General features: G+C 44.3%; 2 protein-coding genes and 1 pseudogene across 3 annotated transcripts; all 3 read right to left on the reverse strand.

Moving 5' to 3' along the window:
* Nucleotides 1-2,257: 2,257 nt before the first annotated feature.
* LOC139390083 (uncharacterized) lies at nucleotides 2,258-8,469 on the reverse strand. The gene is made up of 2 exons (XM_071137229.1): nucleotides 8,065-8,469; nucleotides 2,258-7,613 (listed from the first exon to the last, which is right to left on the reverse strand). Exons 1-2 carry the CDS (start codon nucleotides 8,456-8,458, stop codon nucleotides 3,721-3,723), a joined length of 4,287 nt encoding a protein of 1,428 aa, XP_070993330.1. The 5' UTR covers nucleotides 8,459-8,469; the 3' UTR covers nucleotides 2,258-3,720.
* A 297-nt stretch (nucleotides 8,470-8,766) lies between these two features.
* LOC139390100 (uncharacterized) lies at nucleotides 8,767-13,782 on the reverse strand. Of its 2 annotated transcripts, XM_071137252.1 has the most exons (4): nucleotides 13,675-13,782; nucleotides 12,683-13,399; nucleotides 12,087-12,512; nucleotides 8,767-11,954 (listed from the first exon to the last, which is right to left on the reverse strand). In XM_071137252.1, exons 2-4 carry the CDS (start codon nucleotides 12,936-12,938, stop codon nucleotides 11,047-11,049), a joined length of 1,590 nt encoding a protein of 529 aa, XP_070993353.1. In that variant the 5' UTR covers nucleotides 12,939-13,399; nucleotides 13,675-13,782; the 3' UTR covers nucleotides 8,767-11,046. The 2 variants fall into 2 exon arrangements, with proteins under 2 accessions (XP_070993353.1, XP_070993362.1); XM_071137261.1 differs by lacking the exon at nucleotides 13,675-13,782 and having other exon boundaries at nucleotides 10,802-11,954; nucleotides 12,087-12,485; nucleotides 12,683-13,161.
* Nucleotides 13,783-15,646: 1,864 nt separating this feature from the next.
* Nucleotides 15,647-16,733, reverse strand: LOC139390130 (trypsin-3-like; annotated as a pseudogene).
* Between the last annotated feature and the right edge of the window lie 2,827 nt (nucleotides 16,734-19,560).

A 19,560-nucleotide genomic window follows, 5' to 3' on the forward strand; every position in this document is an offset into this window, starting at 1 on the left:
CTACCAGGGTTAGTATCAGGGGTAAATATTTTGAAATCAATGTAAATGGCCCTATGGTCTGTGAGGGGAGTAGTACAAATATTTGTAGTAACACACTCACTATCAATACATTTGGATATAAGCCAAAAATCTATTCTGGATTGTCTGGAACCTGTTTTGTTACTCCAAGTGAACGATCTGTCGGCCGGAAACCTCTCTCTCCGTATATCAGTGAGATCAAATTTTTCCATAAAAAGTATTAAACCCAAATTCTGATTGGTTGGCCTACCTGGGGGCCATCTATCAGTTTAATTATCTATAGTAATGTTAAAGTCCCCTCCTATCAATAATAACGAATTGGGAAATTTAGATAACCAATGAAGTATATGTTTCTCTATAGATACAAGCAACTCATCATTCTCATGTTTGGTATTGTACCAGTAGAAGTTTACAGTAATGAGCGTAATGTCATTGTAACTTATCATTCTCATGTTTGGTATTGTACCCGTAGAAGTTTACAGTAATGAGCGTAATGTCATTGTAACTTATCATTCTCATGTTTGGTGTTGTACCCGTAGAAGTTTACAGTAATGAGCGTAATGTCATTGTAACTTATCATTCTCATGTTTGGTGTTGTACCAGTAGAAGTTTACAGTAATGAGTGTAATGTCATTGTAACTTATCATTCTCATGTTTGGTGTTGTACCAGTAGAAGTTTACAGTAATGAGTGTAATGTCATTGTAACTGATCATTCTCATGTTTGGTGTTGTACCCGTAGAAGTTTACAGTAATGAGTGTAATGTCATTGTAACTGATCACAAGACAAATAAAGTGACCAAAGGGGTCACATTCCGAGTGTAGAATATTACCACCAAAAGGTATTTTTCATTGTAGTGACACCAGCAGAGCGTTCAGATCCATGGGAAAGCCAAATATCGTTGCCCCACTGTGACCTCCAGAAGTTGGCATCAGCCGAAATTGAGTGAGAGTCTTGAAAATAGCAAAAATCTGTTCGAAATTGTTTAGCAAATACAAATAAGGCCTTGCGCTTCACATTGTTTGGTAACCCCCTAGCATTAAGCGAAACGATAGACAAAGACAAAACAAAGATTATATAAAATTATAAACTGTAGTAGGATGAGTCAAAGACGTAGGAGCAGTGAACGTAAACGATAAGCAACCAGCACCATTTACGTAAATTTAAAGTGAAAATAGCTTATTCCATAAACATTGAGCTAGACGTTATCCGTCTTTGAAATTAAACTCAACTGAAAATTATGTTCAAGACCAAACCAAGGGTTCTTGTAGTAAGAGAGAATAAAAACCCTCTTTAGTGTAATCAGGTACTATTCTGAGAAATAAAATAGAAAATAATAATTTAAATAAAAGGGTACCTACTATTTTAAGTGCATATGAAAACTGATCATAAAAAATTGAGTAAAACATGTTTTACATATTCATGTTCCTAAGACATTTTTCACTTGGAAATGAGTATTAATAACTAAATAGAACAATAACCGTGTAAAGTCAGAGCAGACCTGTATGCCCTTTAAAACAGTATCTTAGTTACTGTATACATACAAAATAAATACAACTTTCAGTCTTCTTCGTAAGTTACTAAACAAAATAGGTCTTCTGGTCTGGTCATACAACAAGCTAATACATTATTGAGGTACCTGAGTGTTCTGAAAAATAGTCACCTTATGTTTGTTAGGTAAACAATATAAGGAAGATGAGAATACCATGGCTGAAACCATCAACCTGTTCCTTCTGGTGAGATTTTAGGGAGGAATATGGATTTCTGAACCGTTGATGAAGCCTCGTCCTCCGACGAAGTAAGCAGCCTTCCCCTCATTTCGTGCTATCTTGATCGTTGGCCACAACCTGTTCCTTCTTTCTATGTCCTCCGGGCTGAGATGCTCGGCGAAACACATACCATGGCTCTGAAGGAAGGCGTTCTTCCTAGCAGCTTTCCAGACAGCATCCCTGTAGAATCTGGCAGTGAAGAGGATGATGATACCCCTTGGTCTTGAATCGTTTTGCTGTTGCTTCTTGCCTCTTTCTAGAGCTCCGACTTTACGACCTGACTGACGTCATGATTTGACCTCATTTTTTCCAAGTTCCCATTCGTCTTGAATTCCAAGCACTATTAGTCCCAACCATTAGTTCTCAACATGCAATGTAACAGATACAGAAACATTGATTTGGTAGACTGTTTTCATTACTGCAGGACTACTATGTCATTGTGTTTTATTGAATACAGACAACAATAGGGCATTCTTTCCCAATGATATTTATTACCAGGTATTTACATATTTAAAACTACTGCTAATGCACATATGTAGTAAAATGTCAAATATGTTACATTATGTTTTGCCAGAAGATAACGACCCTACCATTACGTTGATTTACACTGAGCTGTACTGGTGTCTGAACGAAAACATGGTTACATTGAGACACCTGGAGCCGGCGCAAGATATGTACAATCTGGATAAAGGTAACATTTGGCATTCAGTGGCATATCCCATCCTTGGATTGAGGTACGTTTTCCGACCCGTATCTCGTGTCTGCTCCACAGTAAATTAATGTAACCATGATTGCCTTCCGACCCCCGTGCAGCTCAGTGTAAACAAGCGTATCTTCTGGCAACATTGTCATGTTGTTGATACAATATCACAAACCCAACAGGTAAAGTTAGTTATTAGTTATTAACTTTAATGCAATAAATTAATTTGTATACTAATCCATGCCACACTGTTTGCATAAAATGTGTGCTCCTCCCAATAACCCTAATTTCATAACTCTAGCACCAAAACAAGACACATGTTCACAAAAAAATGAAGACAGAATAAGAAATTACTCATACAAATGACTCATTATTCAGAGACTTGACAATTTGAATAACACCCACTACAACATTAAGAGAGAGCAGAAAGAACATGCAGAGTGTTTTGAAACAATAAAGGCACAAATATACAGTGCAAGACAGGTGAAAACCACTTGTTTGAGGAATAAACTTGAAAATGGTGTAACAAAGACAGCAGTGTACACAGAAAGAAAAACTAACAAAAATCCATAAGTTGACATACACACTCAGTGGCCAGTTTAAGGTTCGCCCAACTAGTACCACTGACTGGGGCGAAAAACAAAAACATTCTCCGTAAACCCAAGACACTGTCGTGTGTGAAAAACACAGGTCTGCCATTTATGAGATACTGTAACCGGCGCACCTGGCACCAACGATCATAATACGCTCAACATTGCTTAGGTCACTTGTTTCGCCCATTCCAACATTCAATCGAATAGTAACTGAATGCTTCGGTGCCTCGCTTTATATAGCAAGCCAAGGCCACGTGGCTCACTGTCTATAGGAGCGAAATATTTTTGTGAACAGGGTGGTGTAGCTAATAAACTGGCCACGGACTGTAAATCCTTAGTATGTTTACAACACAGTAAATATGATGGTACTGGCCAAGAAATCCATTACACAGTCATATTTCTAAGTTCTTTGCAGTTCAAGGCAAAGCTGTGAACACAGAAAACTGACAACCGTGCTTGATCAAGTTAACAAACTATACACTTTTTGAGATTATCTGACCCTTTCTTATAGAGTGAGAGATCAACAACATGGACAATGTCCAAAATGGACACAAAACACAGCTAAATTGCTATAGTTATACAATAAATGTACATTAAAAACATTTGGAAAAACAGAGTGGTAGATGCACTCTTTGCCAGTGTCAAATCTCTCCCTGTGCATGCTGCATGTAGTGCATTTGCAAGTCTAACTCCCGGGGTAGAGAGCAGCCACAGATCATGCACTGGAGAAGGCGGTCTGGGGCGTAAGGCAAACGGCCCAGTTTGTGAGGAACAGGCCGTGGGGCGAGCTGAGGTAGCGACAGGGTCTGTGTCATGTGTGGCCTCTCACTCATGACCGCCTGTGGCGTGAAGAAAATGTTTGGGTGTGGAGGCCTTGGTAGAGAGCCGACTGCTACAGAGTGAAGAGGGTGTGAGCTAGGCAAACTAAGAGGAGGGAGCGGAGGGAGAGGAGAGAAGAAAGGAGAGGTCTGATTTATTATGATTTGAGTGCCTGTTACCATTGGCTGCTGCTGCGGTCCAGCTGGAGTGGTTTGGAAACCCCACACAGTGGGTCCCACCCCATGAGTGAAACGTTGTGGGTCATATTGAATGGAGATGGGAACATTCTGAGTGGATGTGGGTACATTGGTCCAGCTGGAGGATAGATGTTTTTGCTGCTGCTGCTCTAACTCCTGGCTAAGGCCTGATTTGTTTGAGGGGGAACCTTTGAAATCCCAGGGACTACCTCCAATCCCATGAGTTGGAGGGCTTGAAATTGACATGACAGAGCTGTGGCCCATCTGAGCTGAGGAGGATGTACCGAGTAGAGCTGGAGACCACTGTTTCTGCTGCTCACGCCCACTCACAGCTTTCTCTGATGAACTAACAGTTGGGGACATTACCAGAGGTGCATTAAAGTCCCAAACTCTAGTGTCCTCTTTTCTAGAAGGTGTGGATGATTCATTAACAGCTTTGTGCATTGGCACTGAGACGCTCGACCATCTTGGCAGGTTAAGCTCTTGGCCCAGTTTGTTTGATGTGCTCTGGGATGGTGGCACTGCTGGAGAGGTCCTTAGCCCACCCCACAAAGCAGCCCCATCCATGTAAATGGGGGACCCAGGGAAGTCAAGCTGAACAGAGCTCAGTGTGGGGACTGGTGGTGTAGTGGGTGTGTTACCCCAGCTCATGGGCTTCGGATGTTGCCTGTGTTGCTCCTGCTCACTCACAGCTAATGGGCTGGGGTTCTGTGGCCTGGCCACTGTTGGTGTTTTGTTACCCAAGGGCATGGTCCCTCCACTTTCTCCTGGAGGAGGGGTTTCTAGGCTCTGAGATGCACTAAGGCCAGGCTGTGATGTTGTAGGTGCCTCTACCCTGCCTGAACTCCTCTGCTGTGGGGCTGGCCGAGGCAGGCCATCTGAGTGCCACTGCTGGGGTTGCTGTGGTAGGGCGGGCCGGGGCTGAGCATCTGGTAACCAGGGCAGCTTTTGCTGGAGCAACTGTCTGTCAGGCTGCCACTGCTGTTGTGGTACTAGCTGGGGCTGGAGCTGTCCACCTGGTTGCTGCCACTGTAATTGCTGTTGGATCAGCGGAGACTGTAGATGATGCTGAACCTGCTGTTGGCGCAGCTGCGGATGTAGATGTGGCTGTAGCTGTAGCTGTAACTGTACTTGTTGTTGTACCAGTGGAGACTGTGGTACCTGCTGTGGCTGTGTTTGTGGAGATGGCTGCTGTTGGACAGGCGCTGGTTGTCTTTCAGGATCCTGAGACGGTTGAGACTGGTTAGGCAGTGGGACAGGCCTCAGTTCTCCACCTTCCACCCGCCACTGTTGGTGGACTGGTGGAGGCCTTCTCGCAGACGTCTCCCCTGGCTGCTGCATATCCATCTGGGATGAAAAAATGGGTGGCTGTGGCTGGGCCGGCCTCCTCTGCCACTCAGGACTCCTTGACATTGGGACTTGATATGGAGGTGTTTGTTGGGGCGTGTCCATACCTGATTGCCCCATTCCACCCCACCTGGGCCAGCCTGATGCCAGCCTGCCTCCGCTCCGGCCCCTGCTACCCCTGCCTCTTATCCTCATGGCCATTGGAAAAGAATAAGGCTGACTCGACCCCTGGCGCTTTCGAGCGTGGATTTTCTGATGCACCAGCAGGCTGCCGAGCCAGGGGAATGTCTTGTGGCACTCCTGACAGCGATGGGGCCTCTCGCCTGTGTGGGTGTTCAGATGGTCCCGCAGCAGGTAGGCCAGCCCAAAGCTCTTTTCGCAGAGGTGGCACTTGTGGGGCTTTTCGCCGTTGTGTGACAGCAAATGGCGCTGAAGCTGATTCTCGTCGCTGTATCCCTTACGGCACTTTGTGCAGCGGAACGGTTTCTGTGTGTGCAGCCTCTGATGGGTTCTCATGTTCTGCAGAAAAGCAAAGTCCTTGCTGCAGTCTGGGCACTTGTATGGTTTCTCCCCGGTGTGAATGATCATGTGCTGCTGCAGATAGCTGTTGAATCTGAAGGACTTGTTGCACACCCTGCACTGGTAAGGCTTGTCCTTGGAATGAATACGCATGTGCAACGTTAACACTGAGCGGTGACGGAACGACTTGCCACAGTCTGGACACTTTAAAGGCTTACTACTCATCTCCTCCCTATGCCACCTCCCTGAGACGTTGGCAGTGTTAAGTGGAGCAGATCTCCCTACTTCAAGTCCATTACCCTGCCTCTCTACCCTGACCCGGGCAGACGTGTGAGTTGTCAGGTGGGCCATCATATTAGACTGGTCAGAGTAGGTGGCAGGACAGTGTGGACAGGTGTAACGGTTTGTTTCCCAGTCTTTACACGCCCCGTTCTCCATCCTCTCATGCTCTGCTTCATGGATCAGCATGTGAGCCCTCAGGTCAGCTGGTGAAGGAAAGTTCTGAGGACAGAGGGGACAGTTGAATATACGTTTTGGCTCCAACCCGTGGTTTGTGTTCTCCTTATCTAGTCCCCCGACTGTCTCGTGGCATGACATGTGAGCCTGCAGACTGCCCTGGTCGGGGAAAGTGAGGGGGCAAAGAGTGCAGGCGTGGGGGTGCCGTCTATGCTGGCGGCAGTGCGCCTTCATGTTCTGGGCTAAGGCAAACGTTTTGCCACAGTCTGGGCAGCGGAAGGGTTTCTGGCCCGTGTGAAGGTATTGGTGCTGTTGCAGGAGGCTGGAATACTTGAAGTGCTTCCCACAGATGTTGCACCGGTGGGGGCCTTGTGTGTCCTCTGTGTGCTTACGACGGTGGTCCTCCATGACAGAGCGGTGCCTGAACACCATGCCACACTCGGGGCACGCGTAGGGCTTGAGGGAGGCATGGGAGCCCTGGTGGTCACGCAGGGAAAATATGTCAGAGAAGCTCTTGTGGCACTCCTGGCAGCGGAAGGGGTGGGAGCTCAGGGAGTGGTTCTGCATGTGGCTGGTGATGGAGATCTTCATGCGGAACTCTTTGCGGCACAGGGGGCAGCGGTACGCCTTATCCGGGGCACAGTTGCAGGTGTGGAGCCTCAGTTTGCTCAGTGATGGGAAAGTCTCTTCACAGTGGTCACACTGGAAGCCTGGCCTCTCCTCCTTGTGGACTCCCTGTGGGCTCCTTCTCTTCTTCCGCTCCACAGGCTGTTCAACCTTCTGTTGGTGCTCACTGCGGTGCTTGATGAGGCTGCTGCGGTGATGGAAGGTAAGGCCACACTCCTTACAGGTGAGTGAGGCCAGTTCATCCTGGTGAGCGTGAAAGTGACGATGGAGGTTGAATGTCTCCCGACGAGTGAACCTCTTCCCACAGTCTTTGCACTCCAGACTACATTTCCTCCTTTTCACTGTTCGCTCCTCTTCTCCTCCCTCTTCTTCTTCTTCTTCTTCTTCTTCCTCCTCCTCCTCTGCCCCCTTTCCTCCATTACAATCTTGTTCTTCACCTGTGTCTTTTGATACATCCATCTCCTCGTCAGAATGTGATTTTTCCTTTTCCACACCCTCTGCATATGAGATATCGTCAGTAATCTTGTCCTGCTGCACCTCAGGAGTCCTCCCCATGTCACCATTATGAACTATAAATTCAAAAGAAATACAACATTGTCATTGTGAAGCGTTCATGAGTAAGCATGAATACAAACGTTTTGAGACTAAATATGAAAACAGGCCTACTACACAAATCAATCTCCACACAAATATTATGAAAAGGCATTTATGACATCAAAGGGTACGATTAGTGTACTATTTTGAGTCACCTGCGTGATCAATATTCTATTGGATAAACGGTTGGCCAATAACAAAGCTAGCTCATTAAGTGGATCTTGGCAATTAAAGTGATCATGAGCACATTTACAGTCAATGCTGCATCCTGCATATTTCCAGGGATACCCCGTACATTTCAGTCTGTTTTTGCACACGACTGTTTTCCTAAATAGATAGATGGTGAGCTTAGATAGCTCATATTTATAAGGCAGGCTATTCGAAGAAAGAAACATAGTCAACGCTAGCTAGCAAACATAAACGTACCATCGTTTCCATTCTCTTTTGCATCCGTGCGGTCTTCCTCGTCCTCCGTCTCAGACCAATCGAAATGCCGCTGCTTGTTGTAGGAAACATCGGTGTTGTGGGTATTTTCTTCAGAATATGTTAAATCTACCAACTCATTACCTATCTCTGATCTATCATTAGCTCGAAGCGCAATGCTACTTTCAGTCTGGCTAGCAAGCCCATCGGTAACAATACTAGATTCTCTATTTTCATTGGAGCCCTCGGGAATTCTGTCTTCTTCAACAGCAAAAGTGTTATCGGAGTCTGTCGATTTATACTCAAATGATTCGCATTTCTGTGCTACACCCCCCGGGTCCCCCAGCTCATCGTTGGGGTCGCCCTGGCGTCTCTCTGATGAATTCACAGCAGCCATGTTTTACCCATGCAGCACTCCTCCAACGATGGTTTTCTATGCCCCCTCTTCCTCAACGTGAAAGCAGAAGGCGAAACGAATTGTATATTATGTTACTGGCCGCTAGAGTGTGATGGTGTGAAGTGAAAGGTCTATGCTTGCCCTGCATTCTGCAGGTCATGTTATGTTAATCCACTTTAGATTGTCATGAGTATTGAAACGAAAGCAATGCATTTGACATTTATCCATGGGCATTCACTCACATCAGTCAACAGGTTGCACCATCAGCACTTGTCTGAATAAAGAGCTATTGAAGAGCCGTGGCGAGATATAGTTCAGGGTTGCCTTTATTAATCTTTAGTCAATACATGTTTCAGAACCGAGTCAGACCCTTCAACTATATTTAGGTATATAAATTGTGCAAAACGGTACACAAATGCTTCATTTTTTTTTTTTTTACAGATCCCTTGCATTTTGTCTACACATCAGACACTGCATGCAAGATAACACATACATCATACTTGTAGATAATGCTTAATAAATTGATAATATCACAAAAAACAGAACGGAAATCTGAAGCAAAATACATACTGATGCAGATTTTCATTTAAGAGCTATGTAGGGAAACAGTTCCATATCTTAAACATTATAGTCCAATTATAATGATTTATCATCACATGTTACATACACATTGTATAATACTTTTTTCTAAGATTTGCATGTGTATGTCCAGCCTGTCATACTATGCATGTTTAATATGCATCATAAAACTGGATGAGCAATCAGAACATGTAATATTCCAATGCATATGTACATTTCAATGGTCATTTACTAATATGCTCTAATGATAGATTGCTGCAGACTCCAATGGGCTTTCTGTTAACGTAATGCTGATTGTCTATCTACAAGATTTGGACAAAACAGAAATCTCTGACATTTCTTGGTTCTATTGCAGCAACTTCCAACCAATATATTATGCTAATATATATGGATCAGGGCTGAACCTTCAATTATCCTACTGTGTTTAGTTTAAATAATATATACAGTACATTCGGAAAGTATTCAGACCCCTTGACTTTTTGCACATTTTGTTACGTTAAAGCCTTATTCTAAAATGTATTCAATTGTTTTTTTCTTCCATCAATCTACACACGCTACCCCATAATGACAAAGCAAGGTTTTTAGAAATGTTTGCAAATGTAAAAATAAATAAATATCACACTTCCCTAAGTATTTAGACTCTTTACTCAGTACAGAGCACACTCTACTTACTTTGTTGAAACACCTTTGGCAGCGATTACAGCCTTGAGTCTTCTTGGGTATTCTTGGGTATGACGCTACAAGCTTGGCACACCTGTATTTGGGGAGCGTTACTGCACAGCTATTGTTCGATCAGGTTCAAGTCCAGGCTCTGGCTGGGCCACTCAAGGATATTCACAGACTTGTACCGAAGCCACTACTGCATTGTTTTGGCTGAGTGCTTAGGGTTATTGTCCTTTTGAAAGGTGAACCTTCGCCCCAATCTGAGGTCCTGAGTGCTCTGGAGCAGGTTTTCATCAAGGATCTCTCTGTACTTTGCTCTGTTCATCTTTCAATCTGACTAGGCTCCCTGTCCCTTCCGCTGAAAAACATCCCCACAGCATGATGCTGCCTCCACCATGCGTCACAGTAGGGATGGTGCCAGATTTCCTCAAGACGTGACGCTTGGCATTCAGGCCAATGAGTTCAACCTTGGTTTCATCAGATCAGAGAATCTTGTTTCTCATGGTCTGAGAGTCTTTAGGTGCCTTTTGGCAAACTCCAAGCGGGCTATCATGTGCCTTTAACTGAGGAGTGGCTTCCGTCTGGCCACTCTACCAATAAAGCCTGATTGGTGGAGTGCTGCAGAGATGGTTGTCCTTCTGGAAGGTTCTCCCATCTCCACAGAGGAACTCTATCAGAGTGACCATCGGGTTCTTGGTCACCTCCCTGACCAAGGCCCTTCTCCAATTGCTCAGTTTGGCCTGGAGGCCAGCCCTAGGAAGATTTTGGTTGTTCCACTTCTTCCATTTAAAAATGATAGAGGCCAGTGTGTTCTTGGGGACATTCAATGCTGTAGACATTTTGTAGTACCCTTCCACAGATCTGTGCCTTGACACAATCCTGTCTCGGAGCTCTACAGACAATTCCTTCGACCTCATGGCTTGGTTTTTGCTCTGACATGCACTGTCAACTCTGGGACCTTAATTTACCACGGTGGACTCTCAAGTTGTAGAAACATCTCAAGGATGATCAATGGAAAAAGGATGCACCTGATCTCAATTTCAAGTCTCATAGCAAAGGGTCTTAATACTTATGTAAATTATTGTAAACATTTATTACAACCTGTTTTCACTTTGTCATTATGGTGTATTGATGAGGAAAAACATTAATTTAATCCATTTTAGAATAAGGCTGTAACGTAACAAAATGTGGAACAAGTCAAGGGGTCTGAATACTTTACACAACAAATGTACTCATAAAACAACTTTTTCAGCATTGGTTGAAATTAGAGGGACACAATTATTTCAAATCAGATTGTATAAGAGAAAATAAATAAAGTACATCAAAGCTTATTTACATCTCTTTATCTAACGCCTTCTTCTTCGTCTATGATCAACAATTCTCCCCCGCCTTGGCCGTTGGACAATTCCATTCATGACTGCGGGTGGATTTGGACGGGTGGTACCATCAAGAATATCTGGGGGTGGTGGTACAGGGGCAACTGCTAAAGTTGGTTGATTACTTGGACTCTGGGGGTGTTGCGGTTGCTGTGGTAGCGGTTGTATCTGTTGTTGCTGCTGCTGCTGCACCAGCTGGGGTTGCTGTAGTAGCAATTGTTGCTGTTGTGGTTGTATCTGTTGTTGCTGCTGCTGCTGAATCGGTTGTTGAGGCTGTGGTTTCTGCTGCTGTAACTGTTGTGGTTGTTGCGTTGACTGTTGTGGCTCTTGTTTTTGGGAATGATGTGGCTGCTGCTGTGGTTGTTGTTGTTGTTGCTGCTGCTGCTGCTGCTGCTGCTGCTGTGCCTCTAGGACTCCCAGCAGCCTTTGCAGGAGAACATTGTTTTGCTGTAGGCTGGTTGCCAGTGCCTCTTGAGAGACCACTAATGTTCTCATATCACGTCTGAATCCCTCCCCAAACTCCCGAAGACTCTGCTCCACCCGATCCCCCAGCTGCAGAGCTGCCTCCCCCATGCCACGGAGCTCGTCCTCCAGCCATGAGCCACGAGGAGGGGCCTCCAGGGGTCCCTGCTGGGCCCCTAGTGAGGGCTGGGGACTAGGCTGAGGGGTCCCATTGAGGAAAGGGGCGCTGTAGAGGGGAGAGGGAGGCAGCCAGCGTTCCGAGTTAGGGGGAGGCCCTATTCCCAGTCCTAAACCCAGCTTTTCCTCCATACTGCTCTCTGCCCCCTCGCATTCCGCCTCTCCCACCTCCCCTTCCCGCTCACCACTATCCTCATCCTTTTCAAAGCCATCCCTCTCCGACCCTTCACCTCCACCCACTGCAATAAACAAGAGGATATAGTAGCAGTGGTTAGCAGTGGTTTCAAAAATCTGTTTTTATATGCATTATCTGAATGTTCCTACAAGGCTTGAATCTAAGGCTTTACCTCATTGTTAGTGTTCAGATTTACCTGGTTCTGTATCAGTGAAGCACGTGAAACTGGCCTTCCCTCTGGTGCTTTGCTTCTGTCTGGCCTGGTGAAGCCTGGGGCTTGCCTGAGCTGACCGTCCCAGCATGGAAGCCCCTCTATTAGATGGCAGGTAACAAGTTCGGTGCCTAGCGTCTGCCAGCCTGCCTCCATTGCGTCTCTTCAGGTCGTCCCAGCGCTTCTTGACCTCGCGGAGGGTGCGAGGGACTCTGGACACAGCGTTGACCCGCTCCAGGATCCCTGCCCAGATCCTCTCTCTCTCCCTGCGCCGGAGCCTCCCAGCAGGACCAAAAAGCTCTCCCTCACACCGCGTCACCTCAGAAACCAGCACCTCCAGCTCTGCACCGCTAAAACGACTCTTCCTCTTGCCTGCACCCCCTGCTGTCAACACAGAGGACAAACCTCTGTCTACAGAAAGACAGAGTTGATCTATAGGTGTTTACCATGTGTCATATGAGGTGAAACATAAAAATGTAATAGTCAAAACATATTTATCATAACAGTACAGAGCACCACTGCAAGCATCAATATTGAACAATAGACATGCGTTTAATAGCTAAAAGTTGGCTAAAGCTTACGCTGTTCCATGGATAGGAGGTCATCTGAGGACATGCCAGGGGTCATGATGTTCGGATGCACCACCACCACGTTGAAGGGTAGTCCACCAGGCAGCCCACTGCTTTGGTCGCAGCTTCCTTCCGAGTCCTCATCCTCCCTGGGAAAGCCGTCCTCTGAGACGCCCCCTCCGAAGGGTCCCTCTGGAGACTCCACTTTGATGTGCATGGGAGGCGAGTGCTCGTACAGCAGGCCCCCCTCCTCGTAGTACTCAGTCATGAGTCAGGCCTGGTTTACAGACGGACCAACTGACAGTTCCATTCACACAGCGACAGATGGCTGGCCGTACCACAGCATTGTTGGGGACGAGCAATATCTGCCTGACAACTAACTAATCTTTCAGTGGGGGCAGCATAAGGCATATGTTCACAGGCTACAACTAAGTGGCACATAAATAAATAGGGGCGCTAGGAGAGCATCTTGTGCAGGGACATACTGAGATCAACATTCACTGTAATGTGCATTAGTTTGCATAATATACTATTAATTCATACCAGGTAGCTTACAGCTAAAGTCCTGGAGCAGACGTTATTCAACTGTAAAAGCTGGCCAAGAGAGACATGTACTCTCTCTGAAAACTATAATTTAAATTCCTTTATATTAGTGCAAAAACAACTATGACAGTACCCATCAACAGAGATGTGCAGATAGACTTGAGTAAATAGAGGATCGAGGGAATTCTACAAAAGAGAGAAATATGATACGTTACCAAATAGTTTCACAAATAATTTACAATATAGGTTTCAACTTGATGATGACGATGTCTAACACCTTTATAATTGCGTTTGTCGCAGCGATGCGCATTCTTTCTGCACCACATCCGCAATGGTTGCGCATTCCGCATATATTACTGGTGATGCTGATATAGCAATGCAGGGCACTTCGCTTCAAATTAGCTAGCTTTAATCTCGAAAATGTCAATACACTTAGTGGGATAAAATCTTATTTTACTCACCTCACGATTATAAAACAAAACAAAGACACATTTGATGCAATTGTCCTAAACGTAACCGTTCCGTCAAGCTTGAAATTGTACACAAACCGTAAAGCGTCGCTGAATATTTACGTCACCATTCCGCTGTCACATGTTCCCAGTGCTAGATAAAGGAATATGAATGTGTAAAGCATTTGCTTATAATGCAATAACAAAATGTATGTCAGGAGAAGTGTAGTATTAGCATAAGGAGACGTATACTTTGAATACGATGGGGGAATGGAGGGCAGAGGAGGTCTAAGAGAGAGGAAGGAAGAGGGTGAACTTGAGTCGGCTAAAAATGGCGGAAAAAAGGGAGATGGTTTGTTAAATAAGAATGTTAGAAAGTGTAAGCAGAGTGAGCTGAAGACAGGAGGAGAAAGGAAAGTTAATGAGGTCGAAGCATCGGAGGTGGTAGGTGTGGTGAAGTTCTCGGGGCTGAGGCTTGCACTGAGGGTCAGAATAAAGATGAGTTGGGACTAGGAGTGACGTTTTTGTTACAAGTGGACCCTTGCCTTTTGGCTGATCCATTTGTGGTTTCAGGGTGGTTGAAAACAGAGTTTTGTGCTGTAGAATCAGGAAGGGTAACCAGAACTGGTCTTGTGATAATTGTTTGTGTTTCTGCTGGTCAGAGGGAGAAGGCTCTCTGCGTTAAACAAATGGAGGCAAGAAATGTGATTTGCTCTCAAGAAATGGGCGCCATTGAAAGTTATGATTACTGGGGTAGCAGTAACTGTACAAGTTGACCAACAGAAGGGGAAGATTCCCAGTGTTTGTAATGGTTGTCGTTTGGTGTGACGCAGACAGGGTGGCAGGAGTGGTGAAACAGAAGTCATTATCTGTTCTTTTGAGTTTTGATGTCTTTGCCCGACAAAGTGACAGGATATTATATTATCCTGTACGACCTTTTGTGCCGAATACATTACTTTCTTACAGGTCTCAAGCTTATGGCCATGTGTCAGCAGTGTGTAGGAGGAAGGTTTGTAGGTGTGAGAAGTGTGCAGAAGGGCATGAGACAAAGGAATGTGTAGCATTGGGGAAAGTAGTGGTATGTGTTAATTGTAAGGGTGCCCATGGAGGTGGGGATGAGAAATGGCCCGTGTGAGAGAGGCAGGTTGAGGTTTCCAGGGTTAGAGGAGTGCAGAAGTTGTCATATGCTGAGGCAGTGAAGAAAGTAGAGGAATATGGGTCAAGGGGGAGGGATCCTGAGAGGAGTGGTGTGAGTAGTAGATCTGTACCAGTACAGAGAGAGGCCAACAAGCGATATGTTTCAGTAAGATTGGCTTTTTAGCTTTTATAGCAACGGTTATCAACTCCTGCAGGGATGGAACAATAGTCGCAGAAAGTTGAGGTTGTGACAGCTGCAGAGAGATCTTTTGGTGTGAGACTTGACATCAGAGTTACAGGGTGTGTTAAGTGGTGGTGTCCCATTCTTTCAGGTTATTGGCCTGAGGTCAGACTAAATAGATTTAAATAGTGGAGTATGGTGGTGTTATGAGTGTAGTGTTAGATGGTAGGGTATTTACTTATTTTTTTCAAGAGAAGTATAAGGGAGTTGTACTCCAGTCTAGTAGGTGGTGGTAATGCAACATTTATTGGATACCAGCCGCTGTTAAACCTCATCGAAGAGGCATTTGCCATTTGAAGTTCACCAACTTAAGTCAGCAGACAAACGAACACAAACCTTTATTCATTGTCTTAGCTAAATAGCTACACAATTGGAATGCTCCACATTTAGGTTCATTGTATGCATATTGTCAACATTCTACATTTTAAAATGTTTTCTGTACAACTGAAAGACTACATTTGTGTAATTTCCATGAATTAACCTATGAAGAGAAACCAAAGCATGTTCTACTCATGTCTATTGCAGTTGCTAGTTCATGTGTTATCATATTTCCACTGACAATTGTTCATTCTCATATCATTAAGTTTCCAGGAAACGGCTCACCAGCTAACAGTGCACAATTGGCATTGAACAGATTGAGCTGTTGTCTGCAACTCTTGCTTTACAAGTTAGACATAATAAGCACTAGCCAGATACCTGTTTTATACTTTCCTAAAAGCACATATTGCACTCATAGTAATGCACTTTAAAGAATGGTGTTTTTATTTTCTCATACCAGTTATCATGGGTCTCTTCCAGTCTAAATCAATTAGTTGGAGGACATGGTGCTGCTTATCCAGGAGTTGCAGATCTTAGTCTGGGCACAACTGTAACCCCAGGACACAGCACCCTGCAGCTGCCCATTGCCCACCACGGTCTCCCTGGAAGAAGGGCAAGTGAAAGGTGGTTAGAGGTGCATCTTTCAATATTGGTTTGAAGCTGGTTAATCACAACAGATGAGAGCTTTTAACAAATGAAAAGGACAACGGTAGAAAGTTGTGCTATGAATTTAGCTCAGGTTACCTGGCAAGAGTCCTTGCCTCCATCCACGAAGCCAGCGCAGAACATGTGGAGTTGATCTGTCCATGGTAGGTGCTGTTGCCGCTGCTCGGGATGGGGAGATCCAGGCAGAACAGTTGGTCGGGGTAGAAGGCTAGAGAGAAGCAAAACAGGATTAGTATATCAAACATTCTCCCTTTGGTTCTGAGTGGTCAGTGATATCATTTGGAATCAGTTTGAAAAACAACAAATACTAAAAGTATTTGTGAACATAATGTTGATGCTACCTCTGCTGGGTAGGTTGCCCCATACAGTGGGTGCCAGAGCTGGCACAGCGGCAGGGCATGACCATAGTGCACATGTAGCTGTTCAGGGAGGCGGGCATGCTCAGCTTGACGTCGTTGTCCAGGTTACGGCTGTTGTAACTGGGGTGCATGATGACCTTCCCTGAGTCGAACTGCTCAGTGCCCTCGTTGACGACAATGTTGTGTGGTCACATAGACACACCTGAATGTGGCTGGGAGGGTTAATCAGATGTACAAAAAAGGTTTAATGTCAAACATACTGTCAATGTTTTTGAAGAAATTTTCATTAGTCACATTTGACTTGTAGCAGTGAGCAGCAGACACCACCCATGTGCTGGAGATCAGGGAGCCACCACAGAAGTGGTAACCAGACTGCAGTGATGCCTGGTAGGATGCAGAGTTCTTTCTGCACTCATACCCTCCGAAAATCTTGTTATCCTCAATGAGGACAGCGACTGAAATACAGACAGAAGGAATCAGTGTGAAATTGCATGGAAATACAACACTTGAAAACTTAAGTGCCTGTGTTCAGTAAATATTCACTGCGTATTATCACAGGATGGACACCAATGTGAACTTAAACAATTTCTCTCAACGAGTAAAGCAAGGACTGACACGCAACGACAAACAGCCAGGAGAATAACGTACTTCATGATTGTGTTTTTTGGTTGCTACACAGGACTCAATCACGAAGACAAACTGTTATATACCCACTCCACCGGCCACATTATCTGATCTTCAAGGATTTGCACTTCTGTGAACAGTAGGCCTATTTCTGACGCTCAGACATTACCCTACCTGGGATAGAATTATGTCCACCTGAAGTGACAAGCATCTGCATTTTTCTTATTATTGTCATACACACAACTTAGGTGGCAACTTAGTTGTATATTTTGTAACACTTTTTAACAATTGCATGGTGGGTGGTTCTGTTGTCATTTCCTTTCTCACAGGTGTAAAAAAAAATAATGCCTTCCTGTTCCCTAGGGTCTTAAACCCAGCACAGTGCAGTCACAGAGCAGCAGAGACATATTAGAATACAGTGTAGGTAATAGTTGAATTGCAATGACGGAGGAAAAGAACATGACGATGTCTGAGTATCATTGACAACACAAAATGCATTAAAAGGGAGGAACAAGACAGCGATTCTGATGAGTGGACTACAGTCACATGTCAGTGCAGAGACCCTGAAAGGACATGATTCCGGTACCAAGACAGAAGACACCACACCAAAGAGTAGACCTGGAGAAAGTAACTACGGCTCTGAGGGCTCGATGGGGAGATGTTCCAGAGTTGCTGCAGCGTGTCTGGGCCTGCTGTGCCTTCTCCTACTGGCTGGGATCATGGTGCTGTTTGTCTACTATAATGGAGTCACTGTCCGTTTGGAGGAGAGGTTGTTAGTTTATAGAACCAGCAACAACAACCTGACTGAACAGAGAGACGAGCTACAGGTCCAAAACAAAAACCTGGATGAAGAAAAGGCCGATCTAAAGAGAAGGTACAATATGCTGAATCAAACCTGCCTTGAAGCATGGAAGAAGTTTGGTTCCAGTTTGTACTACATCTCTGACAGGACTGAATCCTGGGATGAGAGCAGACAGAACTGAATCCTGGGATGAGAGCAGACAGAACTGAATCCTGGGATGAGAGCAGACAGAACTGAATCCTGGGATGAGAGCAGACATAACTGTCTAAAGAGAGGAGCAGACCTGAGGTTAACACCTTCAATGACCAAGAGAAAAACTGGAATGATCTCGGGTGTAGTGAAAGGCGGCACTGGATTGGCGAGAAATTACCTGATCAGTAGCTCAACTTGGTACATGCCTCAGATAAACGCGCGCAAACACACCTACAGGTCACACACCATCTGCAAGACCGAAACAATTCCCATGACATCATAATCTCACTGAGCAAACAGTACCAACTGTTCATGTCCAGACTAAACATCTATTCTATTTATTGTGTTTACATTGTACCAAACATATTAACCTTGTTATGTTTATTTTTGTCATGTCTGCCATGTTTTTCCTGTAATGATGCCAAGAAAAATTACTAATGCATAATAGAGCATTACATTATTCTATTTAATTTATATAGATTATAGTCACAATCTAAAAATAATTTCCTGTCCCTGAATATTGAAAAAGAAAGCCTTTCATGAATTTATATCCAATCAAATACATTCTGAAAATGTACAAATGATGAGTGACATTCTGCTGTATTTGTAACACCATCTATGATACTGTACCGCATCTATAGGTATTTCTGAGGTGAATAAACCAATAAAGGAACAAAAACATATTACATTACAACAATTAGATATCGTGATCATATGATTAATGTTGTAATACAATCCATGTTGTTATACTGTTTTTTAAATCAAAGAAACAGGCTCCGTAACAAACAGCCTATATTGATAAATGAAGCCGAGGAACCCTTAGACACACTCTCCTTTCTGACCAATACTCGAAACCAGTTGCAAAATACCAGGCTTACTTCAAATGCTAAGTCATGAAACTCCCCCTTGTGGCCTCATAGTGAATCTATTTTGGAGAAAGTATGTAACACAAAACCAAGCACTGTATGAATATACATTTCTATATTGCTTCAATGAGTCAAAAAAAGGGAAAATGTCTATTCAGTTAAACATTCTAGGAATTTACATAGGGATGTAAGGTAATGCCGTTTAGCACACATCCTCAGTTGAGGAGCCTCGTTAGCCATATGTCCATTCACACGCAAGTTACTGTTTGACAGGTACCAATGGAAATGTATACATGTATGCCCTTGAGACTAACCAATGGCAGAGGACTGACAGTGGCTCAGTGCCGAGGCAAAAACAGACAACCATGAAGGTTATTATTCTTCTCGCTTTGTTCGCTGTGGCATGTGAGTACCGGTTTGTTCAACAGGAAAGAATAAGTGGGCCAAAATCTTGGCGACGGCATGAAAATAAACTGGATTAAGCTATAACTATATAACTATACTATAAGCTATAACTATACATATATATAACTATACTATAAGCTATCTGCAAGACCGAAACAATTCCCATGACATCATAATCATAAAATACATATATAACTATATAACTATACTATAAGCTATAACTATACATATATAACTATATAACTATAAGCTATAACTAACTATACATGCATAACTATACTATAAGCT

This window comes from Oncorhynchus clarkii, chromosome 3, assembly GCF_045791955.1.
Source record: "Oncorhynchus clarkii lewisi isolate Uvic-CL-2024 chromosome 3, UVic_Ocla_1.0, whole genome shotgun sequence".
Taxonomy (NCBI): domain Eukaryota; kingdom Metazoa; phylum Chordata; class Actinopteri; order Salmoniformes; family Salmonidae; genus Oncorhynchus; species Oncorhynchus clarkii.